Source organism: Salminus brasiliensis, chromosome 17, assembly GCF_030463535.1.
Source record: "Salminus brasiliensis chromosome 17, fSalBra1.hap2, whole genome shotgun sequence".
In the NCBI taxonomy this organism is placed as follows: domain Eukaryota; kingdom Metazoa; phylum Chordata; class Actinopteri; order Characiformes; family Bryconidae; genus Salminus; species Salminus brasiliensis.
The window spans coordinates 11020086-11033610 of NC_132894.1; the positions used below are offsets into that span (position 1 = coordinate 11020086).

Below are 13525 nucleotides of genomic sequence, written 5' to 3' on the forward strand. Positions count from 1 at the left end.
AGTGCCTATTTAATATGCAAACCATTGAAATAAAGCTTTGGCCCTTTTACAGGGGTCACTGATGGCCTGAAAGGTAAATGTCCCTTCTTTGTGTTTTTTTTTCTTTCTTTGTCATGTTGCTCATAATTTATTCTTTTCATTTTCATTTGTAAAGGTGCTATAGAATGCATTCATTTCATTCATTTATTAAGTTGTTCTTTGTTATATAAATTGTAAGTATATCACTTTGGTGAAAAATGCTCAGATGCAGATTTACAAGCCTATTTACAACCCTGTTATTTTGCCTCAGAATGAAATATGCTGATTTTACTTTTTATGGTGAGCTTGTGAAAAAAGCCTGGATTGACTGGTTCACATGAGCCACGTAGCATAGCACTAGCATAGTATTGTAATTATCCTGAATCTTACCACATAGTGTTGCTGTTTTCTTGGTGTTCTTGTGGCACAGTGTGTAGTTAGCTAGTTGAAAAGACTGTAGCCGATTGGCTAGCGGTAGCTTTTAGCTCAGCACCCACCTGGCACCTACTCACTTCCATGGGTCTGGCTTCCTTTCTCAGCGCTTTTGAGTCCCCCTTCTGGTGTGTAGATAGCTCAGGGGAGCAAACATTGGAGAGAAGAGATGGTAAAAGCTAATCAGCTTGGGATTTAGCCTAGCACAAATACCCACTTGCTTCCCCGGCTGCTTCTTTTGTGGAGTTTGAATTACCCTTCTGTAGCCACTGGCACAGGAAAAGCCACAGTCACATGGCCTGGTTCGCTTAGCAGCATAACAGTGTTTGTTGGAGATCTGTATGCTTGTATCAGAAAATGGGACAAAAAGTGTTTTGAGGAGTCAAGACTGTTTGAGGGTTGGAATTGGCCCTTGTTACTGCCCTGTTTTGGTCATAACAGTTTTTCTTTTTTAGGCGCTTTTTAGTGTTTGAGGCTTGTGGAATATAACTTACTTGTACCAAACTCTCCTTATTCTACTATTCCAAATAAAATACAGTTTTTAGTGTAACGCATCTTTGAAGATAGACAGGGGTCCTTCAAGTTACCTAGTGTTTTATCCACCATAGTAGATGGTACAAGGAGGCACTGGCTGACATGAGTACATAGCAGCCCTGCACCAAATGGGTGTGTGAGGCAAAAACGATATCCTGGGCAAGTAGAAGCACAGCAGTGGAATCAGCCCATCCATTTGGAGAAGAGACGAGATTTCCAAATACAAGCCAGTCATTTTGTCTGATGGAATAACCACAGAAATGTGAAGAGGCATGATTTTACTACAAGCAGTCAAGCTGGGTGTCCTGAATTGCACGGAAAGCAGAGCGTATCTAGGCATCATTGCAAAACTACAGACAGCTGAGACTTGTCAAGATTACTTCCGACTACAGTAGCTGAATGAGTTTGGTTTCATGGTTTCATACATTAGTTGAGTAGTTTTCTTAATATTTGTAATTACGTGCATCTGTCCTACCTTGCTATGTTCCTATGCTTGTGAATGTGTATATAACTTACAACTCATGAGCTGGCTTTAGATTCTAAAAGAGAAATTAACACTCTAATGATAAACCTTAATAAAGAGTGGTATGATGACTTGTTAAGATCCACTACTTATTGTAGATCCATACATTAGGTGTAAAGAGTGATAATTTAGCTATTTAAGTTCATACCACTAAATTGCTCAGTAAATTAGGCCCAACACTCTGTTCCAATTCAGTTCCAACTGTCGTTCTAAACTGGTAAAAAAAACTGTTTCTGGTTGCAGTGGCACCTTTTCTCAGTAAGTGAAAGATTAGGCAGCATTAAGAGAAATACTTCTAAGACAAGTTCTAACAGTTCCTTGTAAAACTGAAACCAACTTCAGCTTGTGGTTCACATATAACACCCACAACCTGCTCAAAATCTGCCTATCGACATTATTTTAGATTGTGAAATACCTCAAGTTGTATGTGTCAACACATCATCTGTACCCAAAATATGTCCACATAGCAAGCTTTTGTATGTGCATCCAATGCTTAATAAAAATGTCAGCATTCATTTCAGTTCATTTCAGTTCAGTTCTGCTTTATAGTCCGGAATAAAGCATCATCTTGCTCCATCAATATTTATACTTTCTGAAAACACACTGTATACATTACCCTACTCTGTGCTACAAGCTTTATTTGTACAGTACTCTCTAACTTAACTGCTATTTGCACATTCTAATAACACACTGTTTACAGTGACTTTATACAGTGGTTTAGCTCAACTCTTTATGCTACTTATTGAATGTTCTGCATTTAGGGCATTATTGCACTGAATGTAGTTTTTCTGTGTTTTGCATTAATGTATTTATTGTACATTTAGCAGTACTGTTCAATAGGCACCAAAGCAAATAGTACTTGTGCAGGTTTCTCCTTGGTGCCTCCAGACATCACATGTACTTGTGCAGGTTTCTCCTTGGTGCCTCCAGACATCACATGGACTTGTGCAGGTTTCTCCTTGGTGCCTCCAGACATCACATGGACTTGTGCAGGGATTTCCTTGGTGCCTCCAGGCATCACATGAGCTTGTGCAGGTTTCTCCATTGATGCCCCTAGACACTGAATGGACTTGTTCAGTTTCACTTAAATGCCACAAGCTATTGCATGAAGTTGTGCCGTTCATTTTTGAATGCTTATTGTTATTAAATGTGTGTTTTCACTCTTCTCACTGTTGCAGCAATCATGGTATACACAGCAATACAGATTGAACATACCAGGTGAAAAATACAGTACTGGAAAGAGTACATCAGCACACACTCATTAGTGCAGTACTCCAGTTCAGTATTGGACAGACAGCTTCAAAATCTGATTAGCTGATCTCTAAGGCTGCATCCCAGTTATGTAATTCACACTAATACTATAAGATACATACTTATCTTAATAGAGCAGGTTTGGTATGTTAGTACACAAAATATTAACACACTACTAATCTGTTTTGTACTAACAGGAAGTGTTGCTATGACAACATATGTCACTGCAGGTTCTCCAGCCGCTATTGATGTTGCACTTGCGTTGCTAACCGCCCTTATTGCTAAAACTTTCCGTTTTGAATTGTATTGTGGTTATAGTTATAGAGTCCATCATAACCACACTCAGAAAACGACTACTTCTGAGTATGTATCGTGGATGTTTAAGTATACCTAACTTTATCTCTTTTGTCTATGCTACATACCTCTTACTACATACTATGCTACATACCTCTACATACCTACATTTTCTTGTTGCTTTAATGAGGTGTTAAGATATACTTTAAGGTTGAAGGTTTTCAAGTTGTGGACGTTAATGCATTGCAGGAACTGTGCTGCAGTGATGATTTTGTTCAGTTCAGATTTTCCGCGTCATTCTAACGTTCTGGGTGCAGGATCTGATTCCAAGAGATAAAACGCCAAGCATCCTTTGAGCTACTAAAGTAAAAGATACAAGCGAGAGGAGGAAAAAGGTCCAGTACCGAGGGATTTCTAATCTCTTGCTATGAGACAGCTGATCGATGACCTAAGCCTCTCGCTAATAGGAAAAGGCAGTGTGAAGTGTCCTCTCGTCACTTCTGAGAAAGGAACTCCAGGACCTTGTCGAGTGAGGACTGTGCGTGTGTGTGTGTGTGTGTGTGTGATGCAGTGACTTTCACACTTTTCTAATGGTTTTACACCTCTCAGCCCCACTGCGACAACAGAATGTATATGTGTATTGTAAAAACGTTGATGAGAAAGTGAGAATGTGAACACTTGTACTGTGTGTGTGTGTGTGTGTGTGTGTGTGTGTGTGTGTGTGTCAGTCGGAGCTGGGTTATTTACAGCAGCATCCAGACAAAATGTGTGATTTTTTTTTTGTATTTGCCTTGATATGTTTAAACTGCAGTTAAGGCTACTTACTGTGAAACAGTCCTTCTGTCATCTGCTAGCTGTGATCCCACTCTGAGTGGTTGTGGTGAGCGCTTGCAGAGCAGGCCTCCATTTAACTGCATGTTGGATTGAACTGTTTATTTTAAGGTTTGAGCAATCCGGAGGCACGGCTTGAGAGTTCTCAAAGAGTTCATGGATTCTGCATTCTTTCCTGGACTATTTCTCCAAGCAACGTTGTTTTTTTCCAAACATACTGTGTGAACGTGAAGAGAAACATGCCTACTCATGGCAGCAATATGTTGGGCCTGCCTGCTGATAAAACTCCACCCTGTGATGTCCCTTGGAAGCATTACCAGATAGAGGCTTCCATGAAATGTGAATTATCTTCATACTTTAATCAGGCTTGCACTTAATCTGCCCTGCACATATAGATTGGATTCTTCTTGTTTAATCAAATGCTCCAGTTCCTTTCCGCTGTGTTTCAGTCAGCCTGGAGCTAGGTGATATGCTGTCTTAGTCCCAGTAGCTTGTGCCCTTAAAGCCAGGATTTCCTGTGGATGTCATCGCACTTTAGAGAAAACCCACTTCAGAGTACCCCTGATTTGTTTTCCAGATTTCCCATTGTTGTTACAATATATGGTTGATTTTCAACTACTTGTCCATGTGCATTTGATACTGCATGGTTAACCGGCACATCCTATTTCACTGTAGTGGCATGATGCATATAGTTTTTCTATTAGTGTCAGCCGGGTGTAAAAGAGTAAAGATGTAAGTAACTTAGTTTCTTTGGTTACTCTGGTTCAATCATAAACCCACAACGCTCTCTGTGTGCGTAAGGTATATGTCTAACTAGCTATGTTCTTATTGCAGGAGCCATGTTACCTCTAGCTATCCCTTCCTTTAAAAAATAGTTGCTAATAGGACATTTATTGAACATCAAAATGCTTGTACTATATTTCCAATACTGTTATGTTCTCAATGCATATCTATATAGTTGATCATGGTGCCCGCTAAAACTCAGCATTTATATTTTGTGGGTGACTGATCTTCCACTATTGTTTGCATCCACAGAGGCGGCGTGACTCTCATGGCCTCTGTGAGTCCATGCCCCAGCCCAGCTATGCTGTCCGCAGAAGGTTCTCTGGGCCTCTCCTCCTGCCTCCTCTTGCCCGTCGCCACTCCACCCTTGACACCAAGAAACTCTTGGACCTGGAGGCCCTCTACAGATCAGCCTTGGCCAACATTGAGGCCAACAACCTGGACACAATTTGTGATGCACAAGCTGAGCACAGGTGAGTGATCAGCATTTTTTTTTAACGCAGTTTAATGCCAGTGGAAGAAAAGGACCTTTCTCCGTAACATTGAAATGACTTGAAATGTATCCCTGGCATTTACATCAGTGAATTTCATATAATTACCATCACCCTTAAGGAGAAGCAATCTGCAAAGAACCCATGAGTTATTTGTAGCCCTTATACTTATAGCTGTGTCCATTTGTAGCAACTATTGTTCAGTTGGACAACCTTTATAGAGCAGTAATGTTATTTAATTTGTGTTTGTCAAAATCTGTTGTTTTAACCTTTTTAAGTTGGTGTGAACCAAAGTAATTTGAAATTCAAATAAATGTGAACCTTATTAATAAAAAATAATAAGTAATTAATTTTCCTTTGACTGTGACATATTTATGTATTTTTGGTTAAAATTATTTTTTTGGGTCATGGTGATTTAATCAAATCCATCCATAATTTTATCCATATAAAATGACACTATTTGACTATGTTTATAGGGTATGCTTATTTTTGGCATGTTAGCATGGTAGTAAATTAGTTGTTTCCAGCCAGCCTAGTTTTGTTTACCTGCAGCAACAAAATACTGCTAGGTAATATAACATTTTAAAGTCAACAATAAGTAAATGTTATATGCTTTCTCTAAAGAAACCTTGTCATCTGTTGTAAATAATTTAAGTATTTTGACAATATTTGATATATTTGGAATAATTGTGCTGAATGGGACTTTTCAGTAATGTTTGACCAACCTAGCAACAAACGTTGAGTAGGTTACTCCTTCCTTGTTGAAATGAAAACCTGCAATCATAATAGTCCTTTGCAGTTAAGATTCCCAGTGATTCAGCCATTGAATTAAAGCCATTGAATATTAGTTTTATAACGGTTAAAAATGTAGTTGGAAAGATATCTAAATGCAGCCTTTTTTGAAAAGACCAACCTCTAAAATTTTATGTAAAAATGTAATACGGTATAAAAAAGACTTAATAGCTTAATTAGATTATAAGTCCTAACTTAATGTAAAACACTGATAAAAAACACAGGTTTTTATTAGGGTAAATACTGTAATTTCACAAGCATGCATGACACCAATAAAACCTTTAAGCTGGATGCTTGGTTTTGCATGGTATTGTTGAAACTGTAGTGGGTTAGGAGTATTGCTTTGGTAACTGTAGTCTTGTTTGCTCAGGCGTTGTGTCTGCATTTGTGGATGTGTGTGACTTTTAAAACGCATTGAGCATGCTAACATTTACACTTCACTTCTTAATCAACACACTACAGACTGCACTGCCTCAGAGGTACTATACAGCACTAGAAGGAACTGGGTGTTGAGGTGGCTGCTCATTGCCGTGGGTGTATGTTCTCACTGCCCCAATTCACTATTGTGCAAGGGAATATGTGTGTGTGTGTGTGTGTGTGTGTGTGTGTGTGTGTGTGTGTGTTCACTGCAATCCCTAGTAATGCCCGTCAGGTATTTGGACTCTTTTATCTACATTTAATACTTTAACTAGAAAAGCAGTTATCCGTGTACTATCCATGTACGTGCTATGTGGCTGGCCTTACCGTATGAGCAGAGCTCACCCTCAGAGTGCCAACCGGAGGTCATGTTAGCATCCCTCAGCTGCTTCCATTTCTCTCACTGCCGGAGGTTACAGGAGATCAGCTCCTTTATTGCACTTTTGTGTGTGTATCCACATATTTCATTACTCTGTGAGGCTGGGCTCTGCTGACGCAGGGCTGTTATAGCAAAGTCAAAGGCTAGTCACCGCCTCATCAGATACAGACGCCAGATCAGGACACACAACAGGAAGCCTGGACGAATTGGTTGTTTTGCAGCTGCGCTCACATCTTTCCTCTCCCCTCTCAAATGAATGTTAATTGCTTGTCGGATCAAATGGCAGGGAGATTAAGTGGGAGAAAGGTCAGGGAGGGGGAGAGGAGGGCAGTGGCTTTCTGTCTCAGGTGGTTTCCTTTCACTCTGCTCACACCGCACGATTTAGCCCTTCATATTTACCAAAGTGCCAAAAGGGCAGCGTGACAGGAACATGAATACAGAGTCAGATACCATGGAATGGGGGGCTGCATGCACTATTATTGGAAAGTGTACATTTGTGCACAATTGGACCTACTAAACCTATGCCCTTGGCCTAATAGGGCCTCCACCATCGTGTTCTGATGTGTACATTTATGTTATTTACTGTATTTCTGTGTCATTTATGGCAGTTAAATCAGTCATAACATTAAAACCATTGAGGTGATTATTTATAACATTTGATTATCTACACTGTCGCCTCTGAAAGGGTGGTGCCTCTGTTACAAAGGCACTTGTAAATGTAGATGTTTGTCAGTTCTTGAATATGATGTCTTTGACACAGGAAAAATGGGCAAGCATAAGAATCTGATCCAAGTTGTCAAAGGAAAATTTGGGAAGGCTAGATGACTGAAATGTTTTTTTTTAATCTGGCACAACTAGTGTATTTTGTCTGTATGTCAAACAGCGTGATATTCATTCATTTCTAAAACTATTGCATATAATATCATCATAAAATATTTTGCCAGTATCGCTCATAGCTACATTAATGTCACAAGATTTTATTAATTAGCAGTGACAGTAATTTTGTAAATATAAGGACAACCAGTCTTTTCAAGTGGTATAAAACAAATACATGAAAAACATGGTAATGTTATGATGTTTTGCCCTTATATATAAAGAAATAAAACAAATCTATGGAATCTGAGGCTTGAAGCTTTGCTTCATTGATTCGACTGGTTTTGGGAATACGTTTGCTGCAGGCTAAAATCCCTCTGTCGAGATTCTCAGTTCCAGGCAAAGTCAAAGCATTTACTGTCATTATACTGTGTTTATCTACATTATACTGTGTTTACCACTACCTACTAAATTATTCATTCCAGTCAGTGCTGTGAACTGGTTTGAGGGTACAAAAAGCTTACAAAAGCCAGAAACGAATTAGCTTTTTTTCAGAACAAAAGCAAAACCATAAACGTAATTATCCTGGTTTGTTCCAGAACAGAAACGTTCATTGGAAGCCGCTGTTTTTTCTTTAAATAACGTTACGTTTTTGTTCTGTGTCAGCCCCTATCCCACATAATTCCATTAAGAACCTAATTCCCTTGTAAAGAGGGAACTCAGTAGTCATGTATTAATTTGTTGGTCTTTCTGAATTTGGAATGCAAGACCAGACATGTTGCGATATTCATATTGAAGCAAACCAGTAGATTGTTTTTTATTCCATTTCTGAACCCTGCCATTACTGTGCTGTTGCTGCTGCTGCCTTGATTCAGAGATGTTTCAGATGATTCAGATCACTAGAGGTTAATCAACAACATCAACAACATAAAACAACATCATGTGTGATTTGACTGAAGTTGAATGTGATTGTTTTATATGGTTTCATAATAATGTGGCTTTTAATGAATGTCAGTGAATTAGTCAGTTAAATTAGCCATGCCCAACACAGCATTCTGATATCAGCATAATTTGGACAGTTATTACATGAGTTGATACATGGCTTCACGGTGGTACTACTCACCAAGGAGAAACAGGGCTAAAGCGGTCATGATCTTTGGGTCAGTACAGGGGGGAAATGTGTCTAGGATAGGATTAGGTATACTTATGTAAAGGTAAAGGTAAAGGTGCACGTATTTGTCACTGTACAGCGAAATGTGTCCTCCGCATTTAACCCATCTGGTAGTGAACACACACTCACACACACACGTGTTAGGGGCAGTGAGTAAAGCACACACACACAGCCAACTCCAGCCAACTCCAGCGCCCGGGGAGCAGAGAGGGTAAAGGGCCTTGCTCAAGGGCCCAACAGTGGCAGCTTGCCGAGCCCGGGAATCGAACCCACAACCCTGTTATCGACAGCCCGGAGCTCTAACCGCTGAGCCACCTCTGCCCCTGTTATGAATGGCAGTGTAGCTGCCTGCATCAGATTCAAAACCCTGATACTGGCCTGCAAAGCCAAAAACGGACCAGCCCCTCAATACTTGATGGCAATGATCAAAAGCCAATCCGCACCTAGAGCCCTTTGAGCTTCAGGTACGGCTCTGCTCGACCCGCCATCCCTCAAAATCCGTGGAAGACAAGCGTCCAGGCTTTTTTCTGTCCTGGCACCAAAGTGGTAGAACGAGCTTCCCCTGGGTGTCCTTCGCTGTCTTCAAACGCGGACTGAGGACCCTCCTCTTCAAAGAAAATATTTGGACGAATAGCAGAGTACTATGGTCACCTTATTGACTTGTGTTTAGTAATGTCTAAAGCTTAAAGGTATCTTTGAACTATTAGTCTATTAGTCTAACTAGCTGAGATTTTTCTTGGGTAAATAGCAAAGCACTTTTGTAAGTCACTCTGGATAAGAGGGTCTGCTAAATGCCATAAATGTAAATTTCATGCTTCTACTGCTAATTAAGGTAGAAGATGGGTCAATTATATCTGTGGCGGGACACACATGTTCAGCAGTATTCAAATAGGCTGTGGGATTCAAGCCATGATTGATTGGTACTAACAAACCCAGAGAATCTCCATTCCCCACACCATAACACTACCTCCACCAGACTGTTGACTCGGGTTCATGGACTTAATGGATTTATGCTATTGGCATCAAAATCGTACTCGGCCATCTGTGTGCATAGCAAAAAACAAGCTTCATCAGACTACGCTACACTGTCCCAGTCTTCAACTGTCCACTTTTGGTGAGCAGCACTGTGCCTGCTGCAGCCTCAGCTTTCCGTTCTTGGCTGACAAATGTGGAACCTGACGTGATCTTCTGCTGTTGCAGCCCAGCCACCTCAAGGTTCAGTGTGTTGAGATGCTTTTCTGCTCTGGATGTTCTCTGTTGACCTCACTCATCAACAAGGCGTTTCCATCCGGAAAAACTGCTGCTCATTGGATGTGTTCTTAGATGGACTTGTGCCTGTCTGACACTATTAATATCACCACTATCAACTTTCTGTTGTATCTGCTTTGGTAATTTTTATCATTACTGTTTAAATAGTCTGGCCAGAGGAGGACGGGTCGGGTCCCCCTTGTGAGTCTTGGTTCCTCCCAAGGTTTCTTCCTCCAGCTCTAAGGGAGTTTTTCCTTGCCACTGTCGCCGTTGGCTTGCTCACGGGGGTCTTTGACCCTTCATGTTATTTCTTCTTTCTTCTCTGTCTCTGTCCTTTATTAAGTTCTAAATATGTAAAGCTGCTTTGTGACGACAACAGTTGTAAAAAGCGCTATACAAATAAATTTGACTTGACTTGACTTGACTTCTTTTTATTGCACCATTCTTAAGTGACTCTAGAGACCGTTGTGCTGACAGTCCCAGGGTATAAGCAATTCTGTAAATACTCCCAACAGCAATCACATTCTGATTGTTGATGCGAACATTACTTGAAACTTCTGGCTGGTATCTCCATCACGTTTTGCAGTGCACCGCTGCCACATGATTGGCTAATATAGATAAAATAGATAAATAATGCCTGAATGAGTAGGTGTACAGATCTGATTGTGACTGTTTAGGCTTTACTATGATGTGGTTTGTTTGTCATGTGGATTTTAATGGATGGTAGTAATTAATATATATACATAATGCACCAGCTGAGGATTAGACATGAGCTAAATTATGGATGACGTATGTATTGTACGTTTCGACTGAATCTAATTGTTCCACATTATTATACTGTGGTCAAATGAGCTTGGATGGAGAGTATATTTTGAACTAGGAAGGTGAGATAGACTGAGATAGGCTTGTGCGTGTCGGTGATGTAACTCGAGCTGGGCGTCACTTCAGCTTCCCCGTTGTCTCGGTGGTTGTAACACGCTGCTGCTCGCCAGTCCACTTCTGTTCCTCTCTCTCTCACTCAGCGAGAGGAGCTCACCTCAGCTTCATACGACTACTCAGAGCTAAAGCATGGACTGCTCTGATCAACAGCTTCGGGTTAAGGGCATTAACGCTGGGCAGGGTCAATGCTAACGTCGTTTAGTGTGAGGAACACAATGAAGCGACTGAGTTTGGCCAGCTAAGGGGAACGGAGGCGGGTGTGTTTTGTGTTAAGAGCCACTAAAAACTGACTCTAGGTGAAGGATCGACTCGACGTTTGTTTTGGCAACTTTTCCTCGACTCCGCAGCCCCTCGTTTCAGCACCGCGCGGCAGTGGACAGCTCCGCGCCCGACGGTCAGCAATGATCTAAAAGTTGCGCTGGAAGAAGCCAAGGCAGATCCCTCAGCGCTCCTCCAGAACTCGCTCCGTCTCTTCGCTGTGGAAAGCAAAAGAAGCTGTTTGAGGAGCGATGGAGTGCGCGGCTCTCAGCCGTGAAGGAGCCGGCTTCGCCAAACCGCCCAAACACTTGTGGAGACAGCCGCGGACGCACATCCGCATCAAGCAGCGCTACCACTCGGACACGGAGCGCTACCTGTGCTGTAACCGCAACGTGGAGAACCACCGGCCCGGGCTGAAAAAGCCACGCATGTCCTGGCCGTCCTCTTTCCACAAACGGTAACGATTGCGCTACACTCTAAAAAAAAAAAGGGGGGGGGGTTCTTTAGAGTTAACAGACGAACCACGTTGAGCTTTTTTTTAAAAACCTCTTTATAATACAAAGAGTCCTGGAAGAACCCTTAAACTGCTGTAGAGCCTTTACATTAGGGATCATAGACAAAACAGGTTGAGTTGACTAAGGGATGAAACCAATTACATTGTTTTTGTAGAAAAGATGTGGCTTCACATAAAAACCTCCACTTAAAGGTTTCAGGGAAACACGTTATGTGACTCTTCTCACACTTACATCTGGTAGTTTAAGAGACCCAACATGTTTTTTCTTTGGCCTCACTCAAACAACACTTTGTGGTACCTTTATTTGTAAGAGTGCAGCTTGGCTAGTCAGTTTGATGTTCATAAGGCTGCATAAGCCTCTTATATTAACTCACATGAATCTACATAGACATTCATAAAGGCTTATTCCAACAGATATCAGCTACTTTTGTCACCTGAGCCGTTTAATCTCAGAAAGCATTATAACACCTTATTAGCCAGTTTAATACACTGTTTTATTATTATTGTTATTATTAGTATTATTATTAATGAAGGAGATCATTCAGCCAGTGGATTGATCAAATGGCTGATTGATAAACAAAGACCAGAGTGTTCCTGCTCAGCACTCTTAAATGTAAAGATGCCAAATATTCAGTTCCATAAGGAACCTTTCGACAAATGGTTCTTGAAAACCCTCAACTGAAAGATTTTTTTCACCCAAGCAAAAGTGGTCCTTTAGTGCCTCTCATTTTGATCAGTGTATATTCTGCCTCTCTGGGCAGTACTAGATTTAAAGGATCACAGAGCTCCAAATAAACAGATGCAATTGCTCTGTGATTTATCTCTGCAGGTCTACTGAGAACATTAGAAATCTGTGCTTCCCTTATTAAGGTTGTTCTCCTGAGGATACCTTTTGCAGTGCTGCCGTTAATTCAGCTTTGTCTTACAAAAATCACAAGCACCTTTATCATTTATCTCCTCGGGAGTTCTTAACACTTTACCACACTCGTTGGTGCAGACAAACCGTACATAACACAGCAGTGAAGTCCTATTTTGGGCAATTAAAAATAGGTGATGGGATTCTTCCTTTTTTTTTGCAAGTAAAGCACGAAAGCTGCCAGTGATGATTGTTTGGCATTGAGTTTTGAATAGCATTGAATCACAGAGAGCCAGAGGTAGGTGTATCAACATGACTCATAGCGCTCCCAATATATTTATTTATTTACTTTCTCATTTTTTATGTATTATTGCTGAGTTTCTGGTCCCATGACATTTATATCCCCCACATTAGATGACTCAATTCATATAGACATGGTGGAGAGATGAATGTGAGGTCACTCAGCATAGGTATGAGGCACTCTCAGCTGCCGTTGGTTTACCTCATTCTAGACTAACTCTGGATTGTGGGAAAACAATGTTGGGGCCTGTTACAGTATGGCTGTAAGGATTCTTCAGAGCAGTGACCTGGAAGAACCTATTTTGGTTTTCTAAAGAATTGTCACAGTAAGGCTAGAGCACACTGACCAAACAAACATCAAAAAAAAGATTTGTTTGGTTTATTTGGGAAAACAAACCATTGTTTGGTGTTTGTTGCAGAATGGTTTGCCCTGTTTTGCTCTGAGAGTGGAAAATGTGAAGTACCTTTCAAGTACCTGTAAGACCTCTTAAACACCAGGTCTTGCAGATAGGTCCTGGCTTCCAATTATCACTTCTCCTACTCACTTCTCCGTATTACTGATCCTTGAAAGGTCTTAAAAATGTGCTAAGCCTGTGATTTAATGCATAACTCTACATAATGCAGAGATTCTAAGCTCCACAGACAAAAGACTCACATTCACTTTCAGTGTTTAACGTGGTA

The 13525-nt window shown here is 40.8% G+C and overlaps 1 protein-coding gene across 4 annotated transcripts in view; it reads left to right on the plus strand.

Annotated features, from left to right (window-relative positions):
• Positions 1 to 13525, plus strand: part of LOC140538602 (3',5'-cyclic-AMP phosphodiesterase 4C-like) — a 93430-nt gene that overhangs the window by 8175 nt on the left and 71730 nt on the right. For 2 of the 4 annotated variants that reach the window (XM_072661239.1, XM_072661242.1), the window contains exon 3: positions 4919 to 5139. In XM_072661239.1, the coding sequence (XP_072517340.1) occupies positions 4919 to 5139 (221 nt within the window). Of the gene's footprint in view, positions 1 to 4918; positions 5140 to 10961; positions 11632 to 13525 lie in introns of those variants that run through there. The other 2 variants (XM_072661241.1, XM_072661243.1) reach the window with 1 other exon arrangement.